We start from the raw sequence: 15,206 nt of genomic DNA on the forward strand, positions 1-15,206 counted from the left end.
TCACTTCCGCTGCCCGCCCCCGGAAGCGGTCCTCCGCACCTGCGCACGGAAAGCGGCCCCGCGGGAGGCGGGGCTAGCGGGGCTCCTGCGTGGGCGGGGCGGAGGGCGGCCGCACGTGCGGGACCCTAGGGAAGGACACGCCCCCCGAGACCACGCCCCCTGCCGGAGCCCGAGGTGTCAGAGGCCTGATTGGTCGCCAAGCCTTCAGGTCTCCGTCTCCTGTCGGCTCTTAGTGGCGGTCCGGCCTCGGGAATCCGAGGTCTGTCGCTGCTGGGCCCCCCAGTACGGTGGTGTCTACTGTCCCCACCCCGGCAGCAAATTGAGAGCCCCGGCGTTCCAGGCCCTTCGGCGGCAGTTTGCCTTGCACATCGCCCTGGTCCCCTTCACAGCTCATACTTCCCCCAAGACTCCTACAGCCTTCTCTCCGGCAAGAATGGCCTTCTCCGACTCCTGCCCTCCAGCGCTTTGTAGCTTTCTCCTGTTTTAGCCTTTATGTATTTTACACACACACACACACACACACACTCAAGCTATTTTCAGTGACTTGGTTGATCAGATGGGCAGGGTAGATCCCAGAGGCATTGGGAAAGAGAACCACCCACATTCCCACATTCCTTCCATGCCCACTCACCGGGACTCTGATCTCCATGGCATCCAGGCCCGGGTCACATGCCCTCCTCTGACCTCAACACGTGGCTGTGCCTGACACCCAGGTTGCAGTTTTTGGGTCTCAAATCCCTCAAGTCCCAGCTGCCAGGCACAGGCCAGTCACACACGGCCTCCGGTAAGGAGTCCATACTTGCTTTAATGTTCTGCTGTTGCCCTCTTAAAATTTATTTATTTTTTTAAAACAAGCATTTTCATTTTGCACTGGATCCTGCAAATTATGTGAGGTGGCCTTGGCCAGAGACCTCAGAGGTTGTCCCTGAGCCCTACCATATTTCAAATGATGTTGACTTCTAGGTCCAGCCCTTTTTCCAGGATGGCAAACTGTTGCTTAATCATTGATTTCACTCTCCAGGGCCATGGCAGATCTTGCAAATCCACCCTAGCTGTCTTTCCTGGATATGGCAGATGCTGTCTTGGTGCCCCGCTCAGGTCCGCTCTACTCTGCCAGTGAATCCATTCCCCAGCTGCTGTGTCAGCTACTCAGCTGCCCCCTTTTTCTGGAAAATTGCCCTTGCAGGAGGGAGAATGGAGGCCCCATCCTGGGAAGTTACTCCACCCCCCACCCGCCCAGCCAGTGACTGACGGATACAGGTTACAAAAAGCTGGTTCAACTCTGGTGTGGTTTATGCTCCAGAGCCTTCCCCTGTGAGCAGGCCAAGGCCAGGCTTCGGCTCTATCCCTGCCCAGCGTTTTCCCCTTTCTGTTTCACTCTTTTTATAGTTTTTTTTCTGAAGTGCACTCCCTCAAAAAATAAAAAATTACCTAGTGCCTGTCTTGAGCTGTGCTTTTAAGACAAGGGGTTCAACTTGATAAACACAGCATCAGATTCTAAATATAGTAAGTTCCACTGGAGGTCCATCACAATATTATTTTCAGAAAGTCACTCAAGCCCATGGTGACAGGTAAGATAGACCCAAAGGCATTCCAGCAGCGTTCCCTACCCCCCTGGCCAGCCAATCCCACAAGAGTCATACCAAGGACAAAACTGAACTGTTAACATCCCACTCAAAGGAAAGGCACTTCAAACCACCCTCGTATCTCCAATTTTATTATAGGACGTGTTGGGGACAGGGAGGAAAGTGGCAGAGGTGTGACAAGAGGGCAGCTGGGGGCCCTCCCCCCATGAGCTTCGAGGCACATGGGGGTCAGGCAGAAGCATCAGATGAGGGTGCCGAAAGCCCGAAGAATCAGTACCTTACTGCCTCCCGTGCTTGGAAGCACTGGGAAAGGTTTTGGGTCGTCCCTCCCGGCGAAGGGCATGGAAGAGGACATGAACTTGGCTGAGCTCGCTAACTCATGCCTCATTTGGTCTAGAGATCAGAAGGGAATGAGACATTTGGTTTGAAAGGCTTTCTTTTTCACCTCGGTGAAAACAGGCAGGGGCGTGGTAAGGGTGCAAAACACCCTGCAATCAAGACTCAGGCTGAATCTCAACTCTACCTCTGAGTGACGCTGGGCAAGTCAGTTTGTTTTTCTGAGACTCGGTTTCTTCATCTGCAAAACGGGAACAATTAATATCCACCTCACAGGCTTGTTGTGAGGATTAAGTGAGAAAAGACATGTAATCTTGACAAAGTGCCTCAGCTAGAGAAGGCCTGGGACTGTGTCTGAGAAAGTGCCTGCCTGCCTTCCTCTTCCAGGTTTAAGGGTGGGGAGCAGGCTTGGGTGCAAGGCCTTAGTGAAAGGCCGGGGCCCTCATGGGCTGAGTGGAGAGCAAGGGTGCAAATCCACTTTAGCTCTTTCCTGGATGTGGTAGATGCTGTCTTGGTGCCCCACCAGGGACAGTCAGCCCCTCTGACTGTTTTTAAAAAACGAGAAGAGAAGGAGAGAGGACTGTTTCTTCCCAGGGGGGCAACTGCAGGGACATCAAGCTGGGCCCATCTAGGATTTCAGACCCAGCCATCATGCGCAGCTGCTGGAGGAAGCCTTTGCCCCTTCCTTCTCCTTAGCTTGGGGTTATAAAAAATACCTACAAACGGTGAGAAAGTTCACGTAAAAACACTTTCCTGCATGTATAAAAAAGAGACTGGCCGTGGTCAGTGGCTTGGGATGCGAACTGAGGCCCCAAGCTTGGCCAAGGAGTGTCAACACCCATCCAGGGGTGGACAAGCTGGTCCGGGCTGCCCTGACAGCAGGACAGCCGGCTGCTCCTTGGCTGGGCTACACTCCGTGGAACTGAGGTCTCAGGGGCAGGAGGCACCACCAGGGCTCTGGTTCCAACAGTGCTCCTGCGACCCTGTGCTGAGGTGGGCGGGGTGGTGCCTTGGGTCTGGGCCTCAGGGACCCCCTTCCTAAGGGCAGGAGATCTTCCCAGGCAGCTGGCCTCCAGCAAGTCCCCAAACAGGTTTGGGGGCCTCTCATCAAGTCGAATAGACTACACTGGTCTGGGGAGCCAAGGCCTGGGGTGCTGTATGGTTTCTGCTTCTGAAGGAGGGTTCTGCCCAGAGCCTCCAGATGGCTGTCTCTCGCGAGCCTGACCCCCTGGGGAGCGGGCAAGGAGGGCAGCCAGGGCTGTGGCCAGGAAGAAGGCTCCAGAAAAAAACAGGAGCACTTCTCTGGCACCCCACCCCACGCCAGGGCTCCTTGCTGGAGGCCTTTCTTCCCAGCTCCTGCCCAGCCCCTTCTCAGGGCCCAGGGGCGGCACACTAGGGCTGGAGGAGGGGCAGGCCGCGCCGGAGGCCCTCCTTCAGGAACTGCAGGTAGGTGGCCGTGGACGGGTCTTCAAAGGTGGACGCGAAGCTGAAGGCGTGGTTCTCCACGTCCTCAGGCTTCATGGAGGTGATGTCCAAGAAGTAGTTGGCGTTGATGTGGTGGACCTTGGAGAAAGGCTGGGTGAGGTGCGGGGCCACCCAGGCTCAGAGCGTCTGCTCGGCCCCTCGTGGGAGACGTGGCCACTCTCAGGCCTCAACTGCCCTCGCTGAGGCGGACGGCAGCCAGGCAGAGCCGTCGGAACCGACCCCGGGGCTGGCTGCCTCCCTCTGCCTCCCTCTCCTGCCTCTGCTCACGCGGGGCCCTCCGACCACAGAGCTCACACACCTCGTCCACTAGCAGAAAACCTAATGCCCTTCAATTCACCTGTCCCTCGCCCCACCCCTTCTCTGCTCCCGTGACCCCTGAACTCTGCTCCCCTCTGTCAGGAAGAGCAGGAGATGCTGAGGCCCAGGCAGACCTTATTTCAAAGCCAGCTAGACTGCTTTCCTTTTTTATTTTTTAATTCTCACCCGAGGATATGTTTTTTTTTTCTTTTTCTTTTTCTTTCTTTTTCTTAGAGAGAGGGAGGGAGAGAGAAACATCGATGTGAGAGAGAAACACTGATCAGTTGCTTCCTATACCTGCCCATACGCACTCGGAGCAGGGACTGGACCCAAAACCCAGGTATGTGCCCTGGCCTGGAATTGAACCTGCAGCCTTTGGGTGTACGGGACGGTGCTCCAACCAGCTAAGCCACCCGGCCAGGGCCCAGCTACACTTCTTACTTGTGCAACTGTCTCCAAATCTCTGGACCTTCAGAGGCTCGGATTCCTTGATTGTAAAGTGGGTGTTTGTAATCATCTAGCTCCCAGAGCTGCTGTGAGAATCCAACTACAGGATGCACTTGGGTGCTTGTGAGGGGCCCTCAGGGAGAGGTAGGGTCTTGATGTTTGGCTGGGCCTGGGGTGGGGTGGGGGTCCCTGGTCCTCTCTACCTGTCACAAGGCCTGTCCCTCCTCCTTCCATCCCAGGGCTGACCGCAGTGGTCCAGGTGAGCCTTCCCTCCAGGCCACGGTCCTTTCCACGCTGCTGCTACACTGTGCCTACTGCTTCCCGGCCCCCTAGGTGCTATTGGGGTCCCCCTTCCCATAGGAGCGTCCTGACCCCTGCACGAGGCAGGTGGACTGGGCATCAGGATCCCCATTTTATAGATGTGACCACTGAGGCTCAGGCTGGCTAAGAGCCCAGCTAGGAAGTGGTGGAGCCAGACCCGAAGCCTGATGAGGTGTGTGAGCCTGTGCCCCTGGCTGGCTGCTTCCTCTCCCCACAGTGCCAGGCCTGGGCTGGTGGAGGTGGGATGACCTACCACGGTGCCATTGGGCAGGCAGATCATCATCTCCACGGGGAAGCTGTACTTCTCCAGGTGCAGGTCTGCCAGCTTCTTGTGGGAGGGGTTCTCCCGGCTGTTCTGTGGGGACAGTGGGGCACACCCTGAGGCCTTGGCCCCCAGCATGGTCCTAGGGGCTCCCAAGAGGCTGTTCCCATCCACCCTCCACTCACTCGCAGGTCCTCCAGCTCCTTCACCAGGGACCAGGTGCTAATGAAGCTCTCGTTGAGGAGCGCAAGGATGGGCGAACTTTCCAGGACCGTCTCCCGGAGAGTCCGCCCGGAACCTGTGCAGGGAGAGGCCAGGCCAGGAGAGTGAGGCAACCCCACGTCTCACTGGGCTTCCATCAGCAAACAACCTCATGGACTATGCACCCGGGTGAAATAACAGAGTCTGTAGGTGCTGAATAAATGGCAGCTGTAACGTCGAGAACATCCTGGCATCTGGGCTGAGACTTAGGGTGAGCCCTACCCAGGGACCTGTGGTCCCAAATCCACAAAACTGTGCCCCAGGCCTTTGCACAGACTGTTCTTCCACCGAAATACTCTTCCTCCTGTCACTTGACAAACTCCTACTCATCCTTCAGTCTCCTCTTAAATGTCACTCTCTCTAAGATGCCTCCCCTGGCGCCCCAGTTACACACCCTCATGCCCCCTGGACCTGCCTGTGTAACGCTCACCAGCCTTGTACTTATTCACTCAGCGTCTGCCTCCTGCTCCACACTGTGCACGCCCCGAGGACAAGGACCACTCTGACTTCCTCACGGCAAGGCCTCCAGCACCAGCCTAGGGCGGGGCCGGGAGGCCCCCAGGATGTTTGCTCATTGACTGGGCGAGGACGGGCTCGTCGTTTTACTCATCTTCACCCACTGGGTGCCACCCAAAGAATCTGGCGCCCAGCAGGCCTTCAGTGAATGCTCTGCATAAGCGAATGCACGCCCTGCCTCTGGCACTGTCCTTGTTATCTCACGTGTGTGCATACTGTGCCAGCACAGGCACTTCACAGCCATTTCTCATAACTCCGGGAGGTAAGTGCGTTTCCCTCCTTTACTGTTGAGAAACCGGAGGCGCAGGGAGAAGTCACTTGGCCAAGGGTTCTGAGCTGAAAACAGCTGAGTTGGGCTCAGCTTGTATCCAGCAGCTTCCTCTGAGCTCAGCACAGAAACCTCCCAAGCCCTCACCCCCTGCCCCTGCCCCTGCAGTCCCCGCATGCTCCTACAGGGGAGGCCCTAGGTCTTAGAGCCTCCTGCACCCCACGGAGTGTGAAGTTTGTCCTGTCCTCCCCTGGGGATGGCCAGGTCTCTCTCACTCACCTCAGCAGGACTGGTCGTCCAGGGCCCCCCACAGCAGGATCGAGTGCACCAGCTTGTTCTTGGCCTTGGCTTGGTCGAAGGCCTCGGTGAATGGCAGGTAGGTGACCTGGGCCAAGCCGAGAGAGAAGCTGCTGTGTGCAGCCTGGGTCCCATTCAGGTGCTGAGTGTGTAATGTGTATGTGTGTATATGTATGTATAGTGTGTGTGTGAGTGTGTGTGTGAAGGGGTGCTGCTGAGATGGGGGATACCTCCTCCAAGCTCTGAATGGCAAAGGGAGGCTCCCCGGGCACCACTGGGCCCTGCAGGGAGAAAGCCCAAGTAGCAAGCCCTACACCAGTGATGGCGAACCTTTTGAGCTCGGCGTGTCAGCATTTTGAAAAACCCTAACTTAACTCTGGTGCCGTGTCACACATAGAAATTTTTTGATATTTGCAACCATAGTAAAACAAAGACTTATATTTTTGATATTTATTTTATATATTTAAATGCCATTTAACAAAGAAAAATCAACCAAAAAAATGAGTTCGCGTGTCACCTCTGACACATGTGTCATAGGTTCGCCATCACTGCCCTACACATAGCCCAGCGGCCTGTGCCCACCTGCTGCTCCCACAGCTCCAGCCCCCGCCCCATGATCCTGCCCCTGCCCTCACGCATGCCCAGCCTCACCTTCTTGAAGGGGTACATGGCCACCTCCAGGCGCCGGGCAGCCTCCTCCCAGCTCAGCTCCTGCTGCCACCTGATCTCCTCAAACACAAACTGGAGGGGCTCCCCCGAGGGCAGGCGGCTGTCAATCATGTTGCCATCCTCATCCAGGATCACGGAGGGTATTGAGGGGCCTGTGGCCTCCAGCTCCATCTAGGCCGGAGGTCAGTGAGGGATGACCTCAGTGAGGGATGTCTCAGAGATGGGCCCTCAAAGATACCCCATCCACTGCAGAGACCCTCAAAGATACCCCATCCACTGCAGAGGCGGGGAAACGGAGGCCCAGGGAAGGGGGGGCCTGGTCAAGGCTGCGCAGTGAGTCCAGGCCCGTGTCCAGCCAGGGCTCCTTCACTGCGTGAAGCTGCCTGAGGGCCATGGCGGATGCTGGGTTCTGTGTGCAGAAACAGATGCCAGGAGCTCCGCCCTCCACCCTGCACCGCGCTGAGGCTCCTCGCCAGCTGGGCACCCCCTGCAGCCAGGCTGAGAGCTCCTGTGACAGAGCCTTGCAGAGGAGCCCTGCCTTCCTAGCCGGGTAGGGACCGGGTGTGTGCTCACCTGGGGTATGTAGCCGATGTCCACCTCCATATTGCTGTTCTCACTGGCCCCATACAGCCACTCCATGTCCACATTCAGAGACCTGGGTCGGGTGAGAGGGTGGCCAGGGCAGAGCACTGTTAGCAAGGCCCACGGACCACATGCCAGACATCATGTTGCTGAAAGCACACAGCTGTCCCGTTTTACAGATGAGGACCCTGAGGCGTGGCAAGCTGAACCCAGGGCTCAGCGCTGCTGGGACTCGGACTGCAGAGCCTGGGCCCTTTCCTCTCCCTGGGCAGCTCTTCCTAAGACGGCAACCGCACCCCCTCCAGTGGCCCAGCCTTCACCGTTCACCAAGGGCTTTCCCATCCGTGACTCTTGTATTGCCCTCGACCCCTCCAGGCAGAGGTCACCAGTGCATCCCCCAGGACACAGTGGAGTGGAGTGAAAACCTGGCACAGTCCTCCAGCAGGAGGTCTGGCCTGACCAGGTGCCACCTGCAGGTCCGAGGACTGACAGCCAACCACTCTGGGCACAGTGAGCTGGGTGCCCTCGGAGGGGTCAGCAGTCCCTGGGCCGGGTCATTTGCTCCCTTCCTCATGTTTCATCCAGGCCAGGACCCCCACCTTCAGCCCTGGGGGGGAGGCAGGTGTGGCTGGGCTGAGCCGGTGGAACACACTGCTGAGCGGCGGGAGGAGGAGTAAAGGAGTGCGAGGTAGCCACTCTGCTCCTGGGGCCACTTTCTCTTCCCAGGTTATCCCGACCACCCCCTCACCCCTGCCAGCCTCCTGTCTAGAAAACGAGGGACCTGAGGCCCAGAGAGGGCCAGGGCCTTGCCCACAGACATGTAACTCTGGCCTCCCTGCTCCCAGCCCACATTCTGTCCCTGTACAGTCACTAAGCAGCCACTTGGGAATCAGGAAAGACCTGAAACCAGGGACCTCCAGGTCCCCTGCCCCCCCGACAAGAGGCTGACCCTGAGCCAGTTGGGCAGGTCGGCAGTGGCTGGCACAGAGCCATCCCAGGAGCCCCCTGAGACCCGGTGGTGGCAACTACTGGCAGTGAGGGCCTGCTGTCCTCAGGCCTTTGCCTGTGCTGTTCCCTCTGCCTGGATAAACCCTCCTCACCCCCCAGGTCTCTGCTTAGATGCCCCTTTCTCTGAGAAGCCTCTAGATCTCACCAGCCGAGCCCCTGCCCACCTGCTGGCCTCCCTGAGGGTGGTCTGAGAGGCTGTGGTTATGGTCAGCATTATGAGGGTGGGGCGGCTCCAGCTGCACTGGGTCCCGGGCACAGAGTTGGTGGGCCAGGCCCATGCAGCACCTGGGATGTGCTTGTCAAGTGAATAAATGACCCTCCTCAAGCTGCCTCTTCCTGGTCAGCGCCAGGTCCCTCCCGAGAGAGGGGGCTCCGGGAGCAAAGGGGCAGAGACTGAGGGGCCTCTGGACACCTGCTTCCGACCTGGAGCTGGAGGCTTGGGCCGAAGTTCCCACCTGTGGTTGGGCACGAAGAGCCGGAAGTCACGCACGTGGGTGGCATCTTTGGAGAGGACGATGTGGCCGGTGAACTGGCCGGGCGAGAACCAGAAGGGGAAGTCGGGCGGCTCACTGAGCTGGAACTCGGCGTGGATCCTGGGGGGAAGGAGCCCAGCTGGGAGCAGGCCTCCCACAGCTGCCCCAAAGCCGGGGACCCAGGCTCTGTGTTGGGGACAGGGCTGGGCAGGGGGCCAGGAGAGTGTGGGGCAGGGAGAAGGCACGGGCCTCCAAGCACCGCCCATGCCCAGGGCCTGGTTCACATGCTGCCTTCGGAAGCCTTGCCTGACCCTCCTCTGAGCTCACACAGTCTGTGTGTGTGACTGGGTCACAGCTCCATACACCCCTCTTCTGTGTGGGTGACCATCACAGCCCAGCCCTGTGCTAAGCGCGCTCTGCGCACTTTCCTCCTGGGAGGAAGTCACCACCTCCCTGATCCTCACAGGAGGAAGCTGAGGCTCAGAGAGCCCAAGACCCAGGGTGCTCAGTGGGGGAGGGGGCTCTGAGCCAGGCCTGCCTTCCGCTTGCCGAGCCCCTGTGTGGCCTGGAGCCCCAGGTCCCGAGAGGGAGGGAAGGACGGGGCTGCGAGGGCCGCTCACCGGAACATCACGGTGTAGTAGAAGTCGCTGACCGCTGTCACGCAGGCAACTGCCCCCTGCGGGGCAAAGCGGGTCTTCACGAAGGGCCGCGGGTGGAACATGCTCAGGAGCCGGTGGATGATGACCTAGGGCAGCGCAGCGGGACCCGGTGGCTGTGGGCCCTGCAGGCCTGGGGTTCAGGGTGGAGGTGGGTCCGGAGGGAGGTGGACAGCAGGGGGTAGGCCTGGCACAGGGTCCGGTGCAGACTGGGCGGGGTGCAGGCCCCAGGGCTCCCCTGGGCTTCCCTCACCTCCTTTCCCTTGGGTGGTGGCGGGTAGAAGCGGTTGTTGGACAAATAGCCGGTGAAGACACTCAGCTCACTGGGGATGATCCACCAGGGCTCGCCCAGCTCTGCCTGGCCCCGCGGGGGGAGGAAGGGCCGGAAGTGGCGGGCAGCAAACTGTGCACGCGGCGAGGCTGCGGTTGTCCAGTTGCGGAGGCCAGACAGGGCCAGGCGGGAGACCTGGGGCGGGAAAGCCGAAGCTCTGGGGCAGGGGCACCACGACTTTGGGGTCCCTGTCCCATGTGTGGAGGAGGCGAAGGTCAGAGTTTGGGTTTGGAGCCAAGTCTGAGGAGAGAGGCAGTCACCACCTTTAGGGGGAGGAAAGGCATCCCCCAGAGAGTGCCCTAGGCCACCCTGGCTGGGTACCCGGTTCACTTCTATCTGATGGGCCGACAGGCAGGGAGAATGAGGGCCAGAGACTGTGCCGGCCAGTCCGCACACCGGCCTGGAGTGGAGCATGCAGGCCCCCTGACGAGCACCCCCTTCAGCTGCTCCTCCCTGCCCTGGGCTACAGGGGGCTGTCCCTTCCCACCAAGGCCTCAGCCCACTCCCCTGGGACACTCAGCCACCAGGAAGCTGCCTCTGTCTTTTTTAAAAAATATATTTTATTGATTTTTTACAGAGAGGAAGGGAGAGGGATAGAGAGTTAGAAACATCGATGAGAGAAACATCGATCAGCTGCCTCCTGCACACTCCCCACTGGGGATGTGCCCGCAACCAAGGTACATGCCCTTGACCGGAATCGAACCCGGGACCCTTCAGTCCTCAGGCCGACGCTCTAACCACTGAGCAAACCGGTCAGGCGCTGCTTCTGTCTTTGACAGCAGCAGGTCCCTTTCCTGTCCCCACCTTGATGGTGATGGCGGTGGGTGGGGGCACAGGCTCAGAGAGAAGCGGAACTGGGAAGAGAGGGGCAGGGAGCTCCCACTGAGGGAGACGGAACAGGCAGGTCCTCACAGCAGCACTGGCTGTGCAGGGCCAGGCATTGCCCGCCCGTTGGGTCCCGCTCACAGGGTCCCGCTCACTGGCTGGCAAGCCCTGCAGGGAGCTGCCTGCAAAAGGGGCTGGGCTCTGCGGGGCTCTGCGAGGGGGGCGGGCTGGGGGTGCTGCTCCTCCCCCATCTCCCCTGTAAGTGCAGGTTCTCACTGCTCTGCAGGGGATTCATTTGCTCATTTAGCTTCAACCCAACTCTAGGCTCATCACCACCAAACCCATCTCCACCCAGAACTTGGCATGGAAGGTCAAACCTGTGCTTCAAACCACTTACTGGACTCCCCCGACACCCCCGAAGTGCCTCAACCTCAATCTGTCCAAACTGCCCCCATTCTGTCTCCACCAGACCTGCTTCCCTCCTCCGGTCCATGGGGCTGACGGCCACCACCCACCTGGCCGCCAGCCAGAAGCCTGAGTCATCCTCCGGGTCACTTCCCATGAGTGGCCATGCCCTGCGCCTCCCTGCCCTGCGCCTCCCCACCCGCAGCCTCCAGGCTGTCCTTCCTCCATCACCTGCTCCCGGGGTCCTCATCCGGGATGTTTAGGTCCCATCATGGGCTTGGACCTTGTCCACAGGGCCTCGGGCCCGAGCGGGGCTGGTCAGCAAAGCGTTTGTCAGGCATCCTGCCCACCCCACAACCCCTGCCAGGGGCAGAACCTCAGGTCTGCGTCATCAGAGTTCAACGGAGCACCTGTCAGGTGCAGGGCATCGTGCTAGGGGCCTGGGGATGGGGTGACAAATGTGGGGGACACAGGCCTGGCCCTCAGCAAGCACCGCCTGCGGGGAAAAGACTGCCCTGCAGAAAGCAATGATCTAGTGAGGCGGCTGCACCAACGGTCTCTAGTGCACTCGCTGTGTCCTCCAACCAGGTCCCTCCTGCCCCGGCCTCACCTGGCCAACCCTCCTCCTCCCGCATCCTGTCAGGTGTCACTGCTCCAGGAAGCCCTCCCAGATCCCCACCTGGGTTCCAGGCTCACGCTTATCCCTCCTGCCTCCCCCACCAGACTGTGCCTGGACCGCAGGGATGGCATCGCACCCGCTTCTGGACCCCCAGGGCCTGGCACACGGGGTGCACAGAGGGCAGCTGATAAAGGCAGACGGAAAGAGGAGGAAAGATGAACACAGCCCCATTCCCAGGTGGCGAGTGCACACAGATGGCCCTCCTATCTAAGGCCCCACCCCAACTCACCCCTAGGAACCCATCTTTGCTCTTGGTCATGGACTCCGGGAGCAGAGGCTGGAATCGGGCTTCTATGGTGAGTGTCTCCTCGCTGGGGTCAGGGGGCAGCTCCTCCTCCTCGTAGCTGGTTGTAGGAGTTGACCCTACGAGACAGATGGAGAGGCCCTGCCTGTAGGCATCCACTCTGGCCAGTGACTAAGGGAACTAGGCCTGGAGCTGGGGGGGGGGGGGGGGGTAACAGTTAACAATCGCCCAAGTAAGAACCAACATGTGTCACATTTTAGTTTCAGAGTAGCCCTGTGAGGCAGATACCGTTACTACCAACTCCTATTTTATGATTGAGAAACTGGAGGCTCAGAGAGGTGATATCACTTCTTCAAAGTCACACAGCGAGGTAGTGGGAGAGTCAGGATTCAAACCCAGGCCTGTTTCACTCCACACCCACGATTAACCACGACCCTCTTCGGGGGAAGTTAAGATCTCAGAGCCTCAGTTTCCTCAAAGAAACAGAATCAGGCCAACTTCGGTGTCATAGAAAGAGCGCTGGTCTGGCAGTGAGGAGACTCGCTTCCCCCTGATTCCCTGGGTCGCATCATTTCCACGTTTGTATGAGGAGGGCTGGACTGGCGGTGGCTGGCCTTGATTTCCCAGATCTCTTCCTGCTCAGAGATGGGCCGACTAAGTCTGAAACCTTCCAAGTGTAGAAGGAGTCATGATGGAGGTTTAAGGGAGAAAGGAAGCCTATTTCAAAGGAGGTGACAAATAGAAGGGCAGGGCCCCAGGACACAGAATGGAGTAAAGCAGCGGTGGGTGCTGTCACACCTGCTCTCCCAGGGCAGGTTCCTGGGAGGGGCCGTGCGCGGCATCTGCTGACAGACTGCATGGGTGCGTCCGAAGCAGTTCTTACCCGGGATCACCAGAATCCCCAGGATGCTTTCTGCACTTACAGATGCCCAGGGCCCACCTCAGACCTACTGAGCAGGAATCCGGAGGGGCTGGATTCAGCAGACTGCTCTTTAATTGGCACTCCCAGCGCTCCCGATGCAAACCCCCGTCCTACAGAAGCACTGCCATTTCTGCATTTGTAAGTCCATGCGGCAAATCTTCCCTAAAAACGGCAACCTGGGGACCTCCGAGGCGGGGACTGTAGGAATGAGCAGGGTTATTAGTCTGCTTGCTTATTTTACTGTTGTCCCAGATTATTATTAATAATAAGGCCCAGCATTTTATGGCCCTTTCGTTTTTTAATAAAAAGTTTTATTTCCTGACTTATAAGTAACAGTTGCTCATTCTAGACAGCTTGTAAAACTTTTAAGGTATAAAGCAGAAAATTAAACACTCATAAATGTACCAACTAGAGAGACTGTTGGCCCCTTGTCACTGCTTAGAGTTGGTGTTTCGTGTTTTTGTTTTTGTTTTAATTTCGTCTTCCCAAAACTTGGTCCAGTTTTGCACTCACGGTGGCCTCAAAGGTAAGGGGATTCATTTTAAGAAAATTAAAATGGCCCCCAAGCCCAGTAGGCTTGGCCAGCATGTCATTACTCTTGCTCACTGGCCATAAAAAAGGACGAGGAGGTGGCTGTGTGGCTGCGTGGCTGCGTGTGGAATTAAGAGGTTGGAGCCAACCCACAGGGGGCCGACCCGCATACCCACCGTCTGCTTTTACCACAGAACTGACTGTCACGAAGACACTGGCCCACGTCTGCCCGGCGAATTAGCAGTTCTCCTCCGACGCTTCTCCTTGGGCAGTGACCACAGCCCCCGGGACCCAGAGAGCTCACCACGGGCTTTGGTGCTTACTCGCCGGAGAGCAGCTGGCATCGCTCTTGCCTTTCCCATCCATTGACCTCCTTACACTGGGCCGCTTGGGTAACAAGTAGGTGCCCAAGATCGTAAGTTCAAGAAATGTCACCAGAAATGGACACAGAGGTTGGGGTGGTGGTGAGAGAGCATTTTATAATTCACTAGGAGCCTGGTACATGAATTCATGCATGCGTGGGGTCCCTTGGCCTGGCCGGCGATTGGGCTGATCGGGGTGTTGCCCAGTCCCAATCAGGACCCCTGGGGCCGGCCAGCTGTGGGGGAGGGACCGTGGGAGATTGGCCGGCCACAGGAGTTTGGCTGTGGGAGCTCACTGACCAACAGGGGGCAGCTCTTGCATTGAGGGTCTGCCCCCTGGTAGTCAGTGCGCATCATAGCAACCGGTCGTTGGTCATTCGGTCGCTTAGGCTTCTATGTATTTAGATTAGATGTTTCAGGCCTTCATCTTTACAAAACACAACAATAACAAAAACCCAACAACCACGGGTCACAGCCAGGCAAAAATGGGTAGCGAGATGGGACAGGCATCTGGCAGCACCTAAGAGTTTTAATGTTCAGTAAAATAATCAGAATAGCTCCTATGGCCTATCTACTGCTCACCAGCCACTGCTGATACTCTCTCTAATCCTGAAATCTGTGAGCTGGGGCAGGACCTGGAGCCGATGTCCCTGGCTCTGCACCTTCTAGCTGGGGCGGGTGAGCCTCCCTGTGCCCCAGGCTCCCAACCTGTACCATGGGGATGTGACGGTGTCAGCCTCACAGGGCATTGCAAAGAGTAAAGAGAGAACTCACACGAGGTGCCTGAAGCCATGTTGGCCCGGAGGAAGTGGCCAGGGGATGCTAGCTAGGAATTCGGACGTGAGGAGGACAGACTGGAGTGCATGTGAGTGCGTGTGAGTGTGTGTGCGTGTGAGTGCGTGTGTACGTGTGAGTGTGTGTGTGTGTGTGTGTGTGTGTGTGCAAGCAGCTTGCCCCGACCAGCAGCTAGAAGGTGTCAGGGCCAGGTTGCTCAGGGGCTGCCAGGACCCACACTCTCCCTCTGCTTCCGGGGCCCCGGGGCTGAGAGCAGACCCGCAGCCAGGGCAGGGGCTGTGCTCCCTCCTCCCGCCCTGCCCGCCCCCGGGTACCTGTCAGCTTCTCGGCGAGGGGCCCGAACTCCTCGGGGCTGAGGTACAGATCCCGGTCGGTGTCCAAGGAGGAGAAGAGAAAGAGGCCTTCCGTCCCCAGGGCCTTCAGCGCCGACTCCTGCGGGGGAGGGCGGGCTGGGCACCAGCTGGACACCAGCCCCGGGGGCTCCACACCCCAGGTCCTCTGTCTAAATGCCCCCCCGACCCCCCATTCCCTTCCCTTCTCTGGTCCCCCTCTGCTCCCGCCGCACCCACTCGGCCCCCGCATCCCCAGTCCCTTCGTCCTGCCCATCCAGGGACCGCAGTCCTCCCTGCTCCCTCCCTGCTGACCCCG

General features: G+C 58.6%; 1 protein-coding gene across 1 annotated transcript; it reads right to left on the reverse strand.

The window, feature by feature from the left end:
- Nucleotides 1-1,700: 1,700 nt before the first annotated feature.
- Nucleotides 1,701-15,140, reverse strand: SELENON (selenoprotein N). Its single transcript, XM_006109594.3, has 11 exons — nt 14,873-15,140; nt 11,934-12,067; nt 9,718-9,930; nt 9,429-9,553; nt 8,791-8,928; nt 7,319-7,400; nt 6,728-6,916; nt 6,059-6,164; nt 4,920-5,032; nt 4,726-4,827; nt 1,701-3,485 (listed from the first exon to the last, which is right to left on the reverse strand). The coding sequence occupies exons 1-11, from the start codon at nt 15,138-15,140 to the stop codon at nt 3,315-3,317; spliced, it is 1,641 nt and encodes a 546-aa protein (XP_006109656.2). The 3' UTR covers nt 1,701-3,314.
- Nucleotides 15,141-15,206: the final 66 nt, after the last annotated feature.

The sequence above is a fragment of the Myotis lucifugus genome, unplaced genomic scaffold, assembly GCF_000147115.1.
Source record: "Myotis lucifugus unplaced genomic scaffold, Myoluc2.0 scaffold_389, whole genome shotgun sequence".
Taxonomy (NCBI): domain Eukaryota; kingdom Metazoa; phylum Chordata; class Mammalia; order Chiroptera; family Vespertilionidae; genus Myotis; species Myotis lucifugus.